This window comes from Melitaea cinxia, chromosome 1 (assembly GCF_905220565.1).
Source record: "Melitaea cinxia chromosome 1, ilMelCinx1.1, whole genome shotgun sequence".
NCBI classification, from domain to species: domain Eukaryota; kingdom Metazoa; phylum Arthropoda; class Insecta; order Lepidoptera; family Nymphalidae; genus Melitaea; species Melitaea cinxia.
In genome coordinates this window covers 12,346,498-12,367,004 of record NC_059394.1, presented here as the reverse complement: position 1 = coordinate 12,367,004, position 20,507 = coordinate 12,346,498, and the positions used below count along the sequence as shown (strand labels likewise).

The 20,507-nt window shown below is 32.1% G+C and overlaps 1 protein-coding gene across 1 annotated transcript in view; it reads left to right on the top strand.

The window, feature by feature from the left end:
* LOC123656984 (dynein axonemal heavy chain 8) overlaps positions 1-20,507 on the top strand; it is a 41,752-nt gene that overhangs the window by 18,843 nt on the left and 2,402 nt on the right. Inside the window, exons 44-89 of the mRNA XM_045592594.1 lie at positions 55-220; positions 298-399; positions 502-724; positions 805-934; positions 1,091-1,308; positions 1,503-1,639; positions 1,710-1,762; positions 1,845-2,052; positions 2,184-2,445; positions 2,782-2,904; positions 3,057-3,174; positions 3,585-3,680; positions 3,754-3,860; positions 3,946-4,109; positions 4,318-4,518; positions 4,750-4,890; positions 4,971-5,075; positions 5,257-5,441; positions 5,715-5,848; positions 5,923-6,054; positions 6,451-6,653; positions 7,364-7,478; positions 7,583-7,759; positions 7,980-8,147; positions 8,225-8,325; positions 8,396-8,594; positions 8,679-8,890; positions 9,153-9,291; positions 10,091-10,275; positions 10,420-10,546; positions 10,631-10,766; positions 12,409-12,626; positions 13,491-13,733; positions 13,820-13,955; positions 14,045-14,198; positions 14,464-14,583; positions 14,820-14,880; positions 14,994-15,173; positions 15,613-15,725; positions 16,361-16,446; positions 16,950-17,211; positions 17,831-18,070; positions 18,535-18,702; positions 19,124-19,265; positions 19,584-19,773; positions 20,228-20,349. Of these exons, the coding sequence (XP_045448550.1) occupies positions 55-220; positions 298-399; positions 502-724; positions 805-934; positions 1,091-1,308; positions 1,503-1,639; positions 1,710-1,762; positions 1,845-2,052; positions 2,184-2,445; positions 2,782-2,904; positions 3,057-3,174; positions 3,585-3,680; positions 3,754-3,860; positions 3,946-4,109; positions 4,318-4,518; positions 4,750-4,890; positions 4,971-5,075; positions 5,257-5,441; positions 5,715-5,848; positions 5,923-6,054; positions 6,451-6,653; positions 7,364-7,478; positions 7,583-7,759; positions 7,980-8,147; positions 8,225-8,325; positions 8,396-8,594; positions 8,679-8,890; positions 9,153-9,291; positions 10,091-10,275; positions 10,420-10,546; positions 10,631-10,766; positions 12,409-12,626; positions 13,491-13,733; positions 13,820-13,955; positions 14,045-14,198; positions 14,464-14,583; positions 14,820-14,880; positions 14,994-15,173; positions 15,613-15,725; positions 16,361-16,446; positions 16,950-17,211; positions 17,831-18,070; positions 18,535-18,702; positions 19,124-19,265; positions 19,584-19,773; positions 20,228-20,349 (7,202 nt within the window). The remainder of the gene's footprint in view (positions 1-54; positions 221-297; positions 400-501; positions 725-804; positions 935-1,090; positions 1,309-1,502; positions 1,640-1,709; positions 1,763-1,844; positions 2,053-2,183; positions 2,446-2,781; positions 2,905-3,056; positions 3,175-3,584; positions 3,681-3,753; positions 3,861-3,945; positions 4,110-4,317; positions 4,519-4,749; positions 4,891-4,970; positions 5,076-5,256; positions 5,442-5,714; positions 5,849-5,922; positions 6,055-6,450; positions 6,654-7,363; positions 7,479-7,582; positions 7,760-7,979; positions 8,148-8,224; positions 8,326-8,395; positions 8,595-8,678; positions 8,891-9,152; positions 9,292-10,090; positions 10,276-10,419; positions 10,547-10,630; positions 10,767-12,408; positions 12,627-13,490; positions 13,734-13,819; positions 13,956-14,044; positions 14,199-14,463; positions 14,584-14,819; positions 14,881-14,993; positions 15,174-15,612; positions 15,726-16,360; positions 16,447-16,949; positions 17,212-17,830; positions 18,071-18,534; positions 18,703-19,123; positions 19,266-19,583; positions 19,774-20,227; positions 20,350-20,507) is intronic.

Here is a 20,507-nt window from a genome sequence, read left to right as displayed (position 1 = left end):
ATAAAACTATTCGCAACTATTAGCAAGTGTTTGATATATTAATTTCATTTTCAGCCCGAAAGTTCTTTACTTTATACAAGCTTTGTGAAGAGCAATTGTCGAAACAAGTACATTACGATTTTGGACTTCGTAATATTTTGTCAGTATTAAGAACAATGGGTTCACAGAAGCGGGCAAATCCAGAAAGTACAGAAGAAAACATTATGATGAGAGTATTGAAGTGGGTTATTTTGCCTATTAATTACATTTTATTTTACGATGAAATTTATCGAAATTTTAATTAAAGGAATGTTTTAGAGAAATGAATGTATCAAAACTTGTTGATGAAGACGAGCCATTATTCGTTTCTCTAATTGAGGATTTATTCCCTGGTATTAAACTAAGTCAGACATCACACAAGTGAGTTAACACATGAAACCGAACAAAAATGCGTATTACTTAGTCCAGAACAATTTCTTGAATCTAGAATATTTATCTAATTCATAAATATATAATATATAGGGAAATGCAGCGCGCTATTAATATAGTAACAGAGCGAACGGGCTTAGTAAATCACCCGGAATGGAATTTAAAGATTATTCAATTGTATGAAACGTCACTGGTACGACATGGACTAATGACAATGGGGCCAACTGGATCTGGAAAAACAACATGCATCCACACTTTGATGGCAGCCCTGACAGAAGTTGGTAAACCTCATAGAGAAATGAGAATGAATCCAAAAGTAAGTTTTTAGGAAAATTATACTTTTACTTTTCAATTTCTTTTGTTTTAACAATAAAAAAAAACTTGTCATGTGTTTAGGCTATCACAGCTCCACAAATGTTTGGCCGATTAGATGTTGCGACCAACGATTGGACGGATGGTATATTTTCTACTTTATGGCGAAGAGCTTTGAAAGTCAAGAAATCAGATACCACTTGGATTGTTTTAGGTAAGACATACAATCTCATTATTTGTTCTTTTTGTAGTTTACTCACAGTACTTTTAAATAATACAAGGAACTGTTTACTTTGTACTAAATTATATATTTTTAATATGTTATAGTCTTAATTTAAATTTTGATAAAATTTAATAAATAATTCAACAGATGGCCCAGTAGATGCTGTGTGGATTGAAAATTTAAATTCTGTATTAGATGACAATAAAACATTAACATTAGCAAATGGCGATCGTATTTCAATGGCCCAAAATAGTAAGCTAGTATTTGAGCCTGACAACGTCGACAACGCCTCGCCTGCGACTGTCAGTCGAATGGGCATGGTCTTCTTATCTTCTTCCGTATTAAAGTGGCAGCCGATCTTAGAAGTTAGTAAAGTTATGATTTCAAATTAAATAATATAATATATAATATTTAATTAGTAGAATTAATTCGGCTCAGAGACGTAATAAATCCATACAAGGCTTCAAATGAAAATTCGTTAACAGGTTATCACGGATTTTTGTCTAATTTTAAATTATATTTTAATTTATAAAAATGCGAATTTTATTTTATTTTTAAGGGATGGCTTAAAACAAGACCGCAAAAAGAAGCAGACGTATTTAGAACTGCTTTTAATAAAGTGTATGATGATGTCCATTCTTTTGTACAACAAAAACTACCCGCTAAGATGAAGTTGCTAGAGGCTATTTACATTAGGTTTGATTCTTCATTATTTTATTTTTAAGGTAAAAAAAACTATCGAAGTTCATGAGTTTTAATTTTTCAGGCAATGTATTGACGTTCTAATGGGATTATTGCAAATAGAAATTCCTGGTGGCAGTAAGTTACAGACTGAATAACTTTTCATTTAAATGACCTTTGTTTAAATATAAATAATTTTAATATACTTATTTTACAATAGAACTACACACTGATCGCCATTTGGAAAGATTATTTGTGTTTTCAATGATGTGGTCACTGGGAACAGCGTTAGAATTAGACGCCCGTTTCCGTATGGCCGAATTTATGACAAAACTGCCAGTTCGTATGGATTGGCCCGGGGCTCGATCCAAGGAGTGGGTTATGCCTTTCGAATATATGGTCAACGAAGTCGGCCAATGGCAACACTGGTGATTTGTTTTTTATGTATAAATTAATATTTACCTTTACCTACTTATTAGGGCTAAATAACAAAGAAGCTATTGAGTTAATCATATCCAAGATTATTTAAAACTATTTTCAATAGACGTGAAACTTTTAGGTCTGAAAGCGTAGAAGACTTCTATTACCCACCAGATACCGTACCTGAATATGCTTCTATATTGGTTCCTAATATTGATAATGTTTGTATATCATTCCTAATTGATACGATTGCTAAACAAAATAAAGCAGTTCTATTAATTGGTGAGCAAGGAACCGCTAAAACTGTAATGCTTAAGAGTTACATGTCGAAATATGATAGTGAAGTCAAACTGTATAAGATGATAAACTTCTCATCTGCTACCACTCCAAACATGTTCCAGGTAAATATTTATGATCCATGGAAATGATACGTTATCTTATTTTTTCCGCTAATATATGGAGCTTTGTGGAGATAGATGTGTGCATGGATTGTCGCTTTTTTATGTTAATACTACTGAAACAAAATAATAGCTATTGTCAGAATTGCGTGAGTTAAATCCCGAGATTCAGTAGTATTAATTTCGTATGTGATAATTTACATTAAAAATTGGTGCTATAAGAGAGAGTATTACACAATTCTGAAAACGGGCCCAAGATTGACGTTGAAGCTACCTGTAGATATATATTCTAATAAGCTTTTATTAAACATGTTTGAGCTCAAATTTATTTTGTCCTAGCGGATAATTGAGTCTTATGTTGAAAAAAGAGTGGGAATGACCTATGGACCACCAAGCGGAAGGTCCATGACAGTCTTTGTAGATGACATCAACATGCCTGTCGTCAACGAATGGGGTGACCAGGTACAAATAATTATTTATTGATTAATAATTACGTAAAGTTTTCATTAAAAAAAAAACAATAAAAGAAACGTATTAAGCCAAGAATACAGAAAGAAATATTTAATCAAATCAGTATTTTCATTTGATTTTTATTGGAAATGTGTCTTTTATAGGTTACTAATGAAATAGTGCGTCAAATGATGGAATGTGGAGGATTTTACTCTTTAGATAAACCTGGAGATTTTATTATAATTGCTGACATACAAATGTTTGGAGCAATGATTCATCCTGGTTAGTTAAAGTTGAAAATGAAATGTTTAAGTATTTTACTACAAAGTTGTTTTTCAAATACACAATAACCAACAAAGCATATTGGTTAAGATCGATTTTAATAAAAAACGGGCGGTTTTTACAGTATAAAATGTAAATGGTGCAGATTTTACTTATTCATTTCCAGTAACCATAACGAATCACCATAAAACTCTAACATAATTTTAGTGGTATTGCATTACTTATCCATTACGCTATAACATAGTATTTAAATATTTAGGTGGCTGATAAAGATATTCAGTTTTATAAGTGGTATTTTTTTTAATAGATTGCTCAAAATTTCTCTTTTATTATTATCTTTTTTTAATCACATTTAATTAGTGTGGATCAGATTAGGAATAGTTTTCCGATAAAATCTAATTTGATCTCAGGTGGTGGGCGAAACGACATTCCACCACGGTTGAAACGCCAATTTAATATATTTAATTGCACTTTGCCAAGTACTGTTTCAATGGATAAAATATTTGGTAAGCTTGTTCGATTTTGACTTTGGAAAATAATATTACTACTGACTTATAACTGAATTTCGAATATTTATAGAAACCATAAGTGCTGGTTACTTTTGCAAGACGCGATTTGATAAAAAGATAGTCGATTTCATGCCAAGGTTGGTTCCCGTTACGCGAATAATATGGCAACAGACAAAAGTAAGTTGAATAAAATTATTTTTATTCTATATATAGAAATTGATTTCAGTTATTATTAATCGTAATATTGTATAAAACTACTCAGATTAAAATGTTACCAACACCGGCGAAGTTTCACTACGTGTTTAATCTCAGGGATTTGTCTCGAATTTGGGAAGGTATTCTCACTATCAAGCGAGAAGAATTGCAATCTATCAAAACTGCACTTAAGTTGTGGTTCCACGAGTGTTTGAGAGTCATTTCAGATAGGTATAGTAGATAATGATAATATTTAGAAATTTGCAATATACGCGCATTTATCACGCGATTGTTGGTGTCCGTTTAAGTTAAATTTTATGTTTGACAATGGAGTGAGTGACTAATACTTTTTTTGTTTATTGACTATATCTTTATTGTTTTTGACAGACAATGTTTAGGAAAGATTAGGTTTAAAAATAAACTGTAAATAATAATACAGGTTCACGACATTCGACGATAAAGATTGGTTTGTGGCCAACTTTTGGAAAACTGCTACCCAAGAATTGTCGGATGTGATTAACGAATTTCCCGAAGAGGAGACGTACTTCGTTAATTTCTTGAGAGAACCGGTCGATCCTACGGGAGACGAAGAGGAAGACTTTAGCACTGATGCACCTAAAATATACGAGGAACTTCCTTCGTTAGTTCGCTAAATATAGTCCTTTGTGTTATTAAATTGGAATTATTTTAATTATTAATTGTTCTGTAGTCTCTGCTACAACCCTATTTACTCATAAACTTCTGCATGGAAGAGAAGTTTTAGATCTTGAAATCATATATACAAAGTTCGTCAGGTTATCTAGTTAAATGTGTCGTGGAAACTAAAATAATGTGTTATGGGCGATTTCTTCAACAATAAACAATATTTTAGTTGGGAGTTCGTGCTAACGAAACTAGGTCAATTCCAAGATCAATTCAATGAGCAAATTAGAGGAGCTCATTTAGATTTGGTGTTCTTCCATGATGCGATGGTCCACTTATTTATAATATCGAGAATTATCAATACAGCACGGTGAGATATTTTGTACTTAAATTTCGATTAGGTGACAGTGATGTTTCTCGTGATAATAATTTTATATACATATATTTCAGTGGAAATGCTTTGCTCGTAGGCGTCGGAGGCTCTGGTAAACAAAGTTTAACTAAGTTGGCAACGTTTATTGCAAATTTCTCATTTTATCAAATAACATTAACGAGGTGAGTTTCATATATTATTTTACATTAAAATGTAAAGTGAATAAGACATTTTATTAACATTTATATTTACATTCAAGTTTTATGCTTTCATTAAATCATATTATCTAATATTATAACGTTGAAGCTAAAATAATGGTTGCTATATAGCCCTTATTTCGAGCGTTTATTGCTTTTGTTAAAGGGCGTATAACGTGAATAATTTTATGGACGACATAAAAATTTTGTACCGAATGGCTGGTCTTCAGGGACAAGGTGTTTCGTTCATATTTACGGACAATGATATTAAAGATGAACAATTTCTTGAATTTCTGAATAATATTTTGAGTTCTGGTGAAATTGCTAACCTTTTCCCAAAGGATGAATTGGGTATATAGATCATCTTTTTATAAATATAAGATTTTTTTTTATTTAATAAGAAAACGTGAAAGTTTTATCGTAAAAGCTAAAAAAAATTAAAGCTATAAATCGTCTAATTGGTATTTTAATTTTCTGCTCCATTTTGTAAGCCGTGAAGTGATACTTTATATTTTCTTCGATAAAAAAGCTTCCGAAAAAAAAAATATTTATTTGAAAATGAACTAATATGTGATGATATGTAAACTGTAATCACTTATCAATACAGTATGGTGTTCTTTATAGATGAAATACTTAATGAACTAATGCCGATAATGAAGAAATACGCTCCAAAACGAATTCCGGTTCCCGATGTATTATATGAGTACTTTATCATGCGCTCAAGAGCAAATCTGCACGTTGTTTTATGCTTCTCGCCGGTTATACGATTGTTTTTAAGTTTCTTTTTCAATTTTATAAAAAAAATCATAATAATTATAATTACTTAACGTAGGTCGGCGAGAAATTCCGAAGTAGAGCATTAAAATTCCCAGGTCTAATATCTGGATCAACAATGGATTGGTTTCAAAAATGGCCCAGAGAGGCGTTGATCGAAGTAGCGCATCATTTCCTTTGGGATTTTAATGTTAGTTAATTTTTTGTTTTAAATACATACAAAATAAAATATTAATTAAGTAATGAATGTATTCATTACTTTTCGTAGTTTTTGTACTTTAAGATCCATTTACTCTTTAAATATAATTTAATTATTGAAGCATTGGCATAAATCAGCAAAAAATTTTTAGCACGTGAGTCTCAACGGAAGCCACAAATTTTAATTTTATTTAAGTTATAGAATGTAATAGTTGCTAACCCTCTTTTTGTTTTATTTTATTTTAAGGGTATTTGTTACTAACACATAATTTAATTTAATTTAATTTTGAATATGGATTTATTTCTGAAATAAATGATGATTATTATTATTATTATTATCACTATTATTATTATTATTATAAAAAAGTTAATATTTTGTATAATGAAGGTGGTGTGTTCTACTGAAACGAAAACTCAGTTGATAGAGATAATGGGAATGGTACAAGATAACGTTGCTGATACATGCACAATGTATTATGAAAAGTTTAGAAGGCAGACACACGTCACTCCTAAGTCTTATCTATCCTTCCTCGAAGGGTATAAAGTGTTATATAAGGAGAAGCACATGCAGATAGCTGAATTAGCTCGAAGGTTTGTTTACAAAATATTCATTTTGATAATATTTGATACGTATTATAAAATATTATATACGAATAGTTTTAAGGATGTATGTAAAGACAAATCCGCAGTACATCTATTTATTTTTTATGGCTAATTTTCATGTTGAAAAGTCAATGGCGAATAATTTCTGTTTTCATTTTATAATTTGTAATGAAAAAATTATGTCATTTGGTTTAACAATTTACGATTTTAGTCAAATTAATACTAAATTCGACATTTTTGTGTACTTAGTTTAACAGCAGTTCACAGAGCACTACTGAAACGTCAAAAGTTAATCACAAATATCTCCATAGCGCCATCGGTAACAGTGGTTTTTTTTCGTGAAAAAATGAAAAAATGTATGAAGTTTTTGAAAATTATTTTTTTTTGCCCGTGCTTTGACTACGATATATGTACCTTTTTATAATTTTAGTTCGATTTCGTCAACTTCCGGTACGAATAACACGGATATTTAATTAAGCTTTTATTCTTAAATATTTTTTTTAAAACATCGACTAGGTGCCTTTTCCTTTTTTTTATCGATCCAGCGTAATCAACTCTGTTATAAATTCCAAATTTATGGAAAGTTAGACAAGTAGATATATTTCACATACACATAAAAAAAAACGAAAAGTTTAATTACATATATTAAATTTTGATATTAAATCACATCACTTGTTTTTGGTTATATTATTTTTAAGAATGACAACGGGATTGGACAAATTGGTTGAAGCGGCAGCGAGTGTCGATGAGCTTAAGAAAGAGCTAGAAGTCAAAGAATTAGAAATAAAGGAAGCAACGGCTAAAGCGGAAGAAGTAATACATTGCATTTTATTAAATGACCATAATTTTAACATTTTGGATGAAAATGAAAAAAAAAAAATCTGAAATATATATGAAAATAAATAAAACTTTATTAGGTACTGGCTGCTGTAGCAGAATCGGCAGCTGCGGCTGAGGTAGTTAAAGCTGAGGTATTGGCGGTGAAAGACCGTGCCGTGAAACTCGTGAGTGTAATTGCTGCAGAAACTGCTGTTGCTGAAGAAAAACTCGCAGCCGCTAAGCCAGCTCTGGATGCTGCTGAAGCAGCGTTACTGGTATCGTATCAAATAATTACAAATATTTCATAAAAAATAAACATCTTACACTCAACGCCCTCCATGTACGGGGATCGAACCCGTAACCGCTAGCGCGACAGCCATAAGCTTATAAGCCAGTGCTGTGACCGCTGCGCTAACGCGTCGTCAATTATTTGTTTAATCAGTTATGTTACACAATCAATACTCTACTTTTAAACTATTATATGTGCAATTTCAGACAATTAATGCAGCAGATATTGCGACGGTTCGAAAATTGGGCAAGCCACCGTACCTTATCACATTGATCATGGATGCTGTCATACTTCTATTTAGGAAGCGCATTGACCCAATCAGACCTGATCCAGAAAAACAATTTCTTACTGCGTCTTGGGCTGAGTCTTTGAAAGTATGTTTTAAAATATAGTCATGAGTTTTTTTTTATCTAGAAATGTTATTAAAAATTTTCTTTTTTTCTTGTCGTAGGTCATGGCAGATGCGAGATTTTTGAATAATTTAAAATTTTATCCTAAAGATGAAATTAATGCGGAAATGGTAGATTTATTGCAGCCTTATTTTAGTTTCAGGTATTTTGTGTATCCGCATAGTTTATGGTTTTAATATAGTGTAAAAAATAATGAATAATACGTTTTTTAGTCAATATACGTTTGAAGCGGCTAAGATAGCTTGCGGAAATGTTGCTGGCTTGATATCATGGACCATTGCTATGGCACAATTTTACTCGGTAAACAAAGATGTGCTGCCATTAAAAGCTAATCTAGCTGTGATGCAAGGCAAGTATCAAGCAGCCAAACGAGAACTTGAAGCTGCTGAAGCATTATTGGAGGCAAAAGAGGTTAGTGGAAAGAAAAGCTTCGTTAATAGTGCTTACATACTTAATGTCAAAATTAATGAACGTTATTACATTTTTAATCGATAGCGAGAACTAGGTGAAGTACAGCGTCAGTTTGAAGAGGCGATGTCATTGAAGCAAGCAGTGCTAGACGACGCTGCTAAATGTCAACAGAAAATGGACGCCGCAACTGCGCTTATCAACGGTCTCAGTGGTGAACGAATTCGCTGGACAGAACAATCTGCTCTTTTCAAATCCGAGATCGAGAGACTTGTTGGTGATATTCTATTGCTTACTGGGTACGTATTTTTATTAGATTAGAAAAAGAAAAAGGATTGACAGATGACTTAAAGCAAATTTTTTTCTTATTTTTTATTTTACCAAATACTCATAATATACGGGTATTAAGTATACTTTAAATTTCAGAACATGGAGTTTAATCATTGAAATCAATTTTGTATCGAAAATATATTTATATTTTTGTTATTTCTTGAACATGACTCTTTTGTTTGTTTCTGAGATTGCAATAATTTAATTTTTTTTTTGTTTAAAATGTTTTAGATTTTTGTCGTACACTGGACCCTTTAATCAAGAGTTCAGATTACTTTTAATACAAAATTGGCTGCATGAGTTACTAAGAAGAAAAATACCCGTTTCTATGAACTTGAGCATCACTGATCAGCTGACAGATGCTGCTACGGTATACTCATGACTTACGATTTTTTTTAATATCATCAATTTGTTTAATATAAAGCTGTGTAAGTTGATACTTAGAAAATATTTTAGTTTTTAACCGACTTCCAAAAAAGGAGGAGGTTCTCAATTCGACTGTATTTTTTTTTTATGTATGTTACATCAGAACTTTTGACCGGGTAGACCGATTTCGACAAATTTTGTTTTAATCGAAAGGTGGTGTGTGCCAATTGGTCCCATTTAAATTTATTTGAGATCTAACAACCACTTTTCGAGTTATATCTAATAATGCGTTTTTACTTGACGCTTTTTTCGTCGACCTACGTTATATTATACCGCATAACTTTCTACTGGATGTACCGATTTTGATAATTCTTTTTTTGTTGGAAAGAGGATATTCCTAGTTTGGTACCGTGATAAGGAAACCAGGATTTGATGATGGGATCCCAGAGAAATCGAGGGAAACTCTCGAAAATTCGCAATCACTCTCTACTGGGTATACCGATTTTGATAATTTTTAATTTAATCGAAAGCTGATGTTTATCATGTGGTCACATATAAATTTTATCGAGATCTGATAACTACTTTTTGAGTAATCTTTGATAACGCGTAGTTGCTTGACTATTTTTTCGTCGATCTTCGTTGTATTACTTGTCGATGTAATTGAAGTCGGTTTTTTTTTCGTTTGCGAGCAAACACAATTATTTTTTGTATTAACATGGAGATTCAGACCTATGATAAGTATTTAGATTATATGATTATTTTTATAATTAATTTACTTACATTAATAAGAAAATCTGAATTAGGTTGGTGATTGGAACTTATGTGGATTGCCGACAGACGAGTTGTCAGTACAGAACGGTATTATTGTGACGAAGGCTTCTCGATTCCCATTACTCATCGATCCACAGACGCAAGGAAAGATTTGGATTAAAAACATGGAGAAGTTTAACGATCTCATCGTCACTACACTCAATCATAAATATTTTAGGTTGGTTTGTTAAGTTTCAGTATTACAATTAGTTCAGTTATATAGTGAAATTAAATATTAAATAAAAAGCAAAAAGGAAATGTGTAATCAGAAAAATAAATTAATATATTTTTTAGAGTAGTATGAACATATTTTTGTTTTCAGAAACCACGTTGAAGACTGCGTATCTCTCGGTAGACCAATGTTGATTGAAGACGTTGCCGAAGAGTTAGATCCAGCTTTGGATAATATTTTGGAGAAAAATTATATAAAAATTGGTTCTTCTTACAAAGTACTCATACAATAACTTTCATACAAATTTGGCTTACATAATAAAAATATAATATAAATATTATAACCATTTTAATATTTGTAGGTGAAGTTAGGTGATAAAGAAATAGATGTAACTGCGGGTCATAAAATTTATATAACTACAAAACTACCAAATCCTGCTTACACTCCGGAAATATCGGCTCGGACTTCTATTATAGATTTTACGGTCACCATGCAAGGTAAATTAATTAAAAACCGTGGTGTCAAATCAACTAGTTTTATTTTTAAACTAGCAGCTGTGCCCGCGACTTCGTCCGCGTGGAATTTAAAAATAATTATTGTACAGTTCACAGGGTAACAAAATAAATAAATTTATAAAACAAAAGTAGTCTATGTTACTCTTTATCACATCAGCTATCTGCCAGTAAAAGTCCCGTCAAAATCGGTGCAGCCGTTTCAGTGATAAGCCGGAACAAACAGATGTGGTAATTCAATAAGATAAAAGTACTTTCTTTTAAAGCAAATTGAGATTAGAGACGATAGTCTTGCTATAGTTAAAGTTTTGTTGCAGAAATTTCGCAAACCCTAAAGATTATTCTAATATATAAAATTCTCGTGTCATGGTGTTAAACATTGAACTCCTCCGAAACGGCTCGACCGATTTTAATAAAATTTTGTGGGTTATATCGGGTAGGTCTGAGAATCGGCCAACATCTATTTTTAATACCCCTAAGTTATAAGGGGGGAGGGATTAAGCGGGTTAATAACATATATGGCAAATATACGTTTGCGGGGTCAGCTAGTATTTTTATATATTTTACAAATAAATTAAATTAAATAAATATTATATTTTTAAGTTCTTTATGTCAAGACAGTGTCTGTAAAAGAAATATAGTCATAGTATTCGTTTATGCCCTTTAAATGCGGCTTAGCTAAGTTAAACTAAGCTCTATCTTTTTAAATTTCTTAGCTAAAAATAAATAAAGGATTTATAAATGTACATTGTGTGATGATCATTACATAGTGTAAAACAAAGTCGCTTCCCGCTGTCTGTACGCTTAGATCTTTAAAACTACGCAACGGATTTTGATGCGGTTTTCTTTAGTAAATGGTGTGATTTCAGAGGAAGGTTTATATGCATAATACATGCATAATATAGCAGAGTAGAGGAACAGTGATAGTTTTTGTAACCGTGTGAAGCGGGGCGGATCGCTAGTAATATATAAATTACTAGCTGACTCGGCAAATGTTGTCTTGCCGCTAAACGCTATTTACATATAGGGGTTGGTGGTAGAAGGGTGAAAATTTAGGGCTGTATGTATTTTTCAACGCCAAATCATAATAAAATAACAAATAAATAATTTATCTAAAAATTAAAAAAATAGGGGTGGACTACTCTAAACATTTAGGGGGATGAAAAATAGATGTTGTAAGATTCTCACACCTACCCAATATGCACACGAAATTTCATGAGAATCGGTCAAGCCGTTTCGGAGGAGTTTAACTACAAACACCGCGACACGAGAAGTTTATGTATTAGATATACCATCAATAAATTGTATCTTAAAAATACATGGAAATGTATAATTTAAGACTTTACCTATAGTTTGAAACACGTGGCTTCGATTAAGTAAAGGTTAAAATCTGCACTAGCACTGTGAAGTGCTAAAATTTATTATCAAAATACATCTTATTCGCGACTAGTAAAATAAATAATAAAAATAATAACAATACTTGGTTATTTCCAAACAAATCGTGCAACGTGTTTTCTCTAATTTGACTGCAGAGTAGCGTAAAAGTGATCATATTTTTTCCCATAATGCTCATTCTTTTTCGATACAGTAAAGTCAATGTTACTGATATGATTGTTTCCTAATTTAGGTCTAGAAGATCAATTATTAGGACGTGTAATTTTAACGGAGAAAGCAGAGATGGAAGCGGAACGAACCCAGTTGATAATGGATGTGACGGCCAACCGGCGAAAAATGCAGGAGCTGGAAGAGAACCTATTGCACAAGCTGACTACCATACAAGGATCATTAGTAGAAGACGTGTCTTTGATACAAGTTTTGAACATCACAAAAGCTACAGCTACTGAGGTAAAACAAACCAAATTAAACAATTTGTGTAAAAGAAAAAAAAAATATATATTTATAAAAAAAAGATAATAATATGACGGTACAAAGTTCGCTGGGTCGGTTAGTTTGTGAAAGATATTTAAATGAGAAATAAACAGTGCATACGATTATGAAAATAAATGGAATTATTACACTATGACTTAATTTACATGTAATGCTTTAAGCAAAATTTCCATATCATAATTATTATAACAATTACAATAATTTAGTTCAACGTTGACAGCAGAAATATGCCACAATTTTTAGTTCTGCGTTACACATAATATATAATTGACTTATAAAAATGGTTTGTGTAATTTTACCAAACGTAGTCAGATGACTTCACTTGGCAGACATCTATCAATTTTTTTTATATTCGGTCACATATTTTTGTGAAGTATAATTTAGGACTACAATTACTAATATACTTATTGTGCATATTTATAACACCGATGCGACATGCGATAACAGTGATGCGAGTAGTCGCCTAAAACACCGATTGTTTGCGGGTTCGATTCCCGTTCGAGATGGATATTTGTATTTGTACAAATATTTCTTTCCGATTTGGATGTCTGTCTTTGTGGGTCTCTCCACCGCGTCTTGCAGAGCGTGTTATGCCGTCCTGGTGGTATCATACATACCTGATAGCGATCGTTACTCATATTAGGGAACATATCCACCAACCCGCAGTGGAGCAGCGTGGTGGATTAAGGCTCTGATCCCTCTCCTATATGGGGAAAGAGGCCTATACCCAGCAGTAGGATGTTTCAGGGTGAATGCTGATGCGGATGCATTCATAACCGTACTTCGTTGTGGGTTATAATAAATAAATAACGACTACTTTAGGTTAAGGAAAAGTTAGACGGTGCAAAAGAAACTGAACAGAAAATTAACATTGCACGTGAAGAGTTCCGTCCAGTTGCGACTCGTGGTTCAGTTTTATACTTCCTGATCTGCAACATGTCGCTTGTGTGCAACATGTACCAGACGTCATTGGCGCAATTTTTGGAAAGATTCGATATTTCCATGGAACGATCTCCGCCAAGCCCAATTACGTTTAAAAGAATTGCTTTCATCATTGAGTATTTGGTTTGTGTCTTAAATATCATATTTTCAATGCTTTTATATTTTTTTCCAAGACGTAAACTTTGATAGAACTTTTTCCTTACTTTTAGACTTACGATGTGTGGAAGTATATAAGTCGAGGCTTTTATGAAAAACATAAGTACCTGTTTACGTTATTGCTTACTCTTAAGATAGATCTACAAAGAGAATACATATCGTATGAAGAATTTCAAACGTTTATAAAAGGTACGTCAGATGTTATTATTGTAAAGAATACTATATTAGTCGTAGATACGTTCGTGTAAAATTAACTTATTTTAAAATACACTTTTCAGGAGGTGCAGCGCTAGATTTGAATGCTTGCCCTCCAAAACCATTTAAATGGATAACTGATATGTCTTGGCTGAATCTGGTCCAACTGTCCAGCTTAAGACAATTTACAAATATACTCGATCAAGTAACAAACAATGAAAAGGGTTGGAAGAATTGGTAAGTTCTTTGTATAAAAAAATAGTTAACAACGGCAAAAAATGATAAAGGAGACGTTATGGTAATTCAGAAATGAAAACTAAACGTGTCATACACAATCGCAGTAGGATTAGTTCTTCAGTTGAGGGTCTGAAAATACGCACAACCAATGTACCAAAATTTACCGAGACAGTTAATTCAACAGCCAATTTCTGGTACCTTAAATGACTTTTAAACCACGTAGATATATACTTTTGTAAATGAATGCTGCGCCGTATTTTTTTAGGTTTGACAAAGAAGCTCCTGAAGATGAACCATTACCTGATGGATATCAGACTTTAGATGTCTTCAGAAAGCTTTTAGTCGTCAGGTCGTGGTGTCCTGATCGAGCGCTGGCACAGAGTTTGTAAGATTTTTCACATTAATATCTTTTTCTAAGAAAAGTATAGGTTAAGCCGTATTTCAAATATGGTATATTTTTTAAAACAACAGTGTTTTTTCAAAAATAATTCGCGCAATAATTCTAGCGCGACAACTAGTTAATAGCACCAAATTATTTTCAGTTGTCGAATATAGTATTTATTTTGTACTATATCACACAGAAAAATTAATTTATTATTATCATACATTATTATCTTCTAGGAAATATGTCATACATTCGATGGGATCGAAATTTTCTGAAGCCGTTATCGTGAATTACGAGGTATAATTTAATTCTTAAAAGTTATTCTTTGTAAAGGAATAAATTTTTTAATCATTCATACTTAATTTGTATCACAAATTCTATTGTAATTGTGTACGTATTATTAAATACAGCAAATGGTAATTGAATCGCGTCCTCTGGTACCGCTCATTGGATTCCTCTCTATGGGTTCGGACCCAACGCCATCTATTGAGCAAACTGCAAAGAAGTTGGAGTGTCTCTGTTCCTCTATATCAATGGGCCAAGGACAGGAGGTCCATGCGAGAAAACTGATTGATAGAGCTCTTAAAGAGGTACATGTATCCTTCGTCCTTGAACAGAATTATATAGTTCAGTTATATAAACCTACTATGAGAGTAAGCTATTATAAGGGATAAAATAAAAGACTAGCATTATTAATTCTTCGTATAATTTGGGAAAATTGCGTTCATGAGATATTATTAATTTTGTATATAGTAGTTTATGCTTACAAAATGAATATAAAAATAAGTGTCTTTTTTATCCGTTACGCTTGAATCGACAAACCACTGTATTATAATGAAATTTAATATTGAAATAGGTTGCAGACCACACATTAGGTATATAATACAGATGCGAACGGGACATATGGGAAAGTGAATGTCACGCGGTATAAGTATCTGGTTACCAAATATTAATAACTGGTAACCATATAGAGAATCTTAAAGTAATTTTTTATCATAATACTGATTATTTCTTTTATGTCAAATGTAGGGATTGTGGGTGTTGCTTCAAAACTGCCACCTTGGTTTAGAATATATGGTCGAAGTGATGGAGCAGTTCGGAGAGTTGGAGAAGGATCCAGAAAAAGTACACGAAACATTTAGGTAAGTGTTTAATTTTGTAAACGGATGACAAGAAATATATCAAACAGATTAAAATATTTTTTTCACAGTATAATCGCCATTTTAGAATATAAAAAAATACTAAATAAAGTTATAGAGTCACTAGTTTTATCCCTTTATGCAGTGATGATGTTTGTTACTTTTGTTAAATTGTTAGGACGTTAAATATTCTTTATAATTACTAAAAATTAAAATTAATGACAGTAGAGAATGTGGGTTATGATGTTAAGTTGCCTTTGAGTTTTAGCTTGGAATCTAAAGCATTATATAGCTTTAGCTCATAATAATTCATTTAGTTTATACTGTAGGATGATACTTATACAGAGTAGAAATGCTTTAATGGTAGAGCCATGTAGTTGCCGGTGTCCACTTGTATACAATTATAGTATCAGACGCACTGAAACTGTATTTGCTTTATATACAGTTCTGCAGTGCAGCTGAATGGCAAAGAAGTGATATCTTTCTAGCAATATATAAATTACGTAATAAAATGAAATGAAAACTGTGAAACCATATAATAAGGAATTTCAAACAATATCAGTAAAACTTTAAATACAATATTTATTACAGCATAATAGGGTACGCAGAAGATGATTTAATTTTTTTTTCTATTCTAGACTTTGGATTACAACTGAAGTTCACGATAAATTTCCTATAACATTATTACAAATGTCTATCAAATATACTTGTGAACCCCCATCGGGTATGCTATGTGCATTATTTATTGTGACATTCTATACCTTGTGTAGCCGTAGTCTAGTTGTAGTAGTTTTTAATGTGTGTATTAGTATAGAAATTAAAACTATTTTATATCAAAACTAGCTGTGCCCCCGACTTCGTTCGCGTGGAATTTTACAAAATAGTTATTGAGTTCGCAGTTATAAAAAATCAAAACTAAAATAAAAGTAGCCTGAGTTGTTCCTAATTACATCAGATATCTGCTAGTGAAAGTCCCGTCAAAATCGTTCCAGCCGTTTCAGAGATTAGAAAAAATAAATAGACAGACAGACAAAAATTATAAAAAATGTTATTTTAGTATATGTACTGTGTATGAATTTAGTAAACAGCGGTTATTTTAATATTACAAACAGACACTCCAATTTAATATATTTGTAGAGATATATAGATATATAGATTTATAGATATAGAAGATAGCTTTGACAAAAGTGTTTAGTTTTAGTGCAGTAAGAATGGTTTTTATTTTAGGCATAAAAGCTGGCTTAATGAGAACGTATGATTCGATGGGTCAAGACTTTTTGGATTATAGCGATAGTCCATTCTATCTTCCTCTGATATACACGATATCATTCCTACACACTGTTGTCCAAGAGAGACGTAAATTTGGTCCTTTGGGATGGAATATTCCATACGAGTTCAATTCAGCGGATTGGTTAGCGTCTTGTATGTTTGTTCAGAATCATTTGGATGTTTTGGAACCTGGACAATCCGTTAGTTGGACAACCGTCAGGTTCGTATTTTTTTTATAATTAGGTACTTGTATTATGTTATCATTAAGAACGGCCTACGTAAATATGTTTGGGTATATGTAGTTGTTTACTTCATCCCTCATTCTAAATGAAGTCATTCTCTTAGATATATGAGGTGAAATAAACGATTATAGCTCCTGAGTGAAAAGCTTTATACGTATGTTACGTAAAGAAGCGTAAGAGTATGCAATTAATTGTCCATCTACTCGGCCTAATGCTATGAAGTCATAATCTTTGAATACGGTGTATGAAATTAATTATTTAGTATTGGATGACAAAATAACGCTTTTCTTTTCCTCGTATTTTGTGAACACCGATTTAATAATAATTGTTCAAAAAGGGATTTCTACTATGAGTAGAAGTTCATAATAATAATAATATTCTTTATTATACACCAAAATATCAATAGGAACAGAAATTTACCAAGAAAAGACGAACAAAGCGAACAAGCGATCTTATCGCTGAAGTGATTTCTTCCATATAACTTTTAGAGATAGGATACGACATACTAGTAACGGTTAGGTAGCACGTAGTAGGTACAAAAAAATCAATAATAAGAAGTTGTTCTTAGAAAACAAAAAAAAAAACGTTTTTTACCAGATATATGGTTTCGGCTGTGCAATATGGTGGTCGGGTCACTGACGATTACGACAATCGCTTGTTAACAACGTTTTGTAAAGTGTGGTTCACTGAACAATTGTTCTCTGAGGACTTCCAATTTTACAAGAACTACGGCATAATGAAGTTCAAGAATATACCTGAATATATAGAAGAAATTGAGAAGATGAAAACCGTCGATCCTCCTCAAGCTTACGGCTTACATACGAATGCCGATATTACGTAAGATTAATAAAGTTACTATATGTATGTAGTCGTCTAAAACGCCGGCGATCGTGATTCTATTCCCGCTCGGGGCAGATATTTTTATAAATATTTGTCGATTATCGTAGACACTTGTAGCCATTGTTACACGTTATAAGGAAATTCCATATGTGTAATGTATATGGAATATCCGTATGTGTAATGTATATGGAATATCCGCATTGGCGCAGCGTTGTGGATTAAGATTCAGCACTTCTTCTGCAAGAAGAGAAAGGCTTTTCCCCATTGGTGGGACAATACAGGCTGAATCAATCAATCAACTAAATAGTTGCATTGGCGCAGCGTTGTGGATTAAGATTCAGCACTTCTTCTGCAAGAAGAGAAAGGCTTTTCCCCATTGGTGGGACAATACAGGCTGAATCAATCAATCAACTAAATAGTTAATGAAAGTGACAATACTGAAATTAATATGTTAATTGTAGTTATCAGAGAAATAAAACTCAGGAATTATTGGATACCATACTCTCAATTCAGCCGAAAGAGTCGAGTTCAGGAGGCGGAGAAACGCGCGAAGCATCGGTTTACAGACAAAGTCTGGAAATGTTAGAGAAAGTACCACCCAATTTTGATCCTCACGAAGTCAAAGAAAGGTTATCTAATGATGAATTCTTTCATTCCATTTATAATTTTATTTTTCTCGCTGTTGTAGAACAAAATAAACAGTAACAAATTTGTGAGTCACACCCGACTTTATAAAATATATTTTTAAGAATAGGAGGAATATTTCCTAATCATCATTTGATACATAAGAATAGATTTTATTATAGTAATTAATAATAACAGTAGCCAATAAATCATAGTTTTTATTGATATGTTTGTTTGTTTATTGTATACTCGCATTAAGCGATATTGCACTAAATAAGACGTAGTTTAATTTGCTTTACTTCTGCACATACATATTCTTTTTGTAGATGTATTATCAGGGATAATTTATTATGAGCTTAGTTAATAAGTATTTAATAAATAAAACAAACATGTTTATAAAATTTAAAAAATAATTCATTTCTTCAGGTTAAGATACTATGGAATACTGAACTCGATGGTTATATTTTTGCGACAAGAAATTGACAGAATGCAAAAAGTAATATCGCTAGTTCGAACAACTCTCAAAGATTTATTGCTCGCCATTGACGGTACAATTATTATGAATGAGGTAATTTTTATAAATCTGAAATTTCATTTGAAAAAACTTTAATCTATATTTAATACTAGCTTACTTAAACTTCTTAACGCCTTTTTTGTGAATATGTTGATTATTTGATTTTTATTTATAAACCTCGTCCTTACAATTGTACACACGTAAAAAAATAATGATTTTCAATAGAGTCGTTCGGAAGTTTTATGCGTACATAAATTACGCTGTTACATTAAAATTTTTGATAATAATCTAAAATGTTAATTCCACTATAATGGTCATTGCTTAAAATTCTTTTACGAAAGCGAAGATCATATTAACCCATGCAAATTAAAGGCGCTCAGAGATTCGCTCGACAACATATACGACGCGAAAGTTCCGAGCATCTGGCAGAAAGGTTCATGGTCATCGTCCACGCTCGGTTTCTGGTTCACGGAATTTTTGGAGCGGAACATTCAGTTCTCGAACTGGTGCTTCCAGGCCAGGCCGTTCTCATTTTGGATGACTGGCTTTTTTAATCCTCAAGGTGCTATTAAAATATGTACAACGTTTCTTAGATTTTAATTTTAACATTTATCGTTACACATGTGTAGGTTTGGTTGCATTTTCTGAATTATTTTTTTATAAATAATATTTTGGTTCCATAGGCTCACTAATCCCATGCCCTTGTTTGTTTTTATATTATTAACTTGCTTTAGTACTTGAGTATATTACGCGGAAACTCATTTTTATATCTAACATTTAGTGTATGTGAGATTTAAACAGATCTGAACGAATTGAAAAAGTTTAAGTAAAGTAAAAAGTTTGCTACTTGTGGGATTAGTGTATCCTATTATAACATGACCTTTGTGTAAGTGGGTATGTTTTTATCATTCTGCTCTTCTAATATTATCTGCATTAATTAAAATTAATTGTTCGACTAACTGTAGACTCTACAAGTTTGAGGTGCCTTTATATTAATCAGAAATATTATTTAAAAGGGTTTTTAACGGCTATGCGACAAGAGGTGACTAGAGCTCATAAGGGATGGGCGTTGGACATGGTTTCACTGCACAATGACGTCACTAAATCCATTTATGATGAAATAAAGGCACCACCTGCGGTAAATGATTATGCATGTAGCTAAACACGTTGAAAAAAAAATATGATGTTAAGCGTAATTATATTAATTAACATTGCTTATTCAATTTTTTTTATTACCAAATCTTTATTGCATAATATACCTTGTTAAAATAAGTATATTGCACAAAAAGGCTGGTT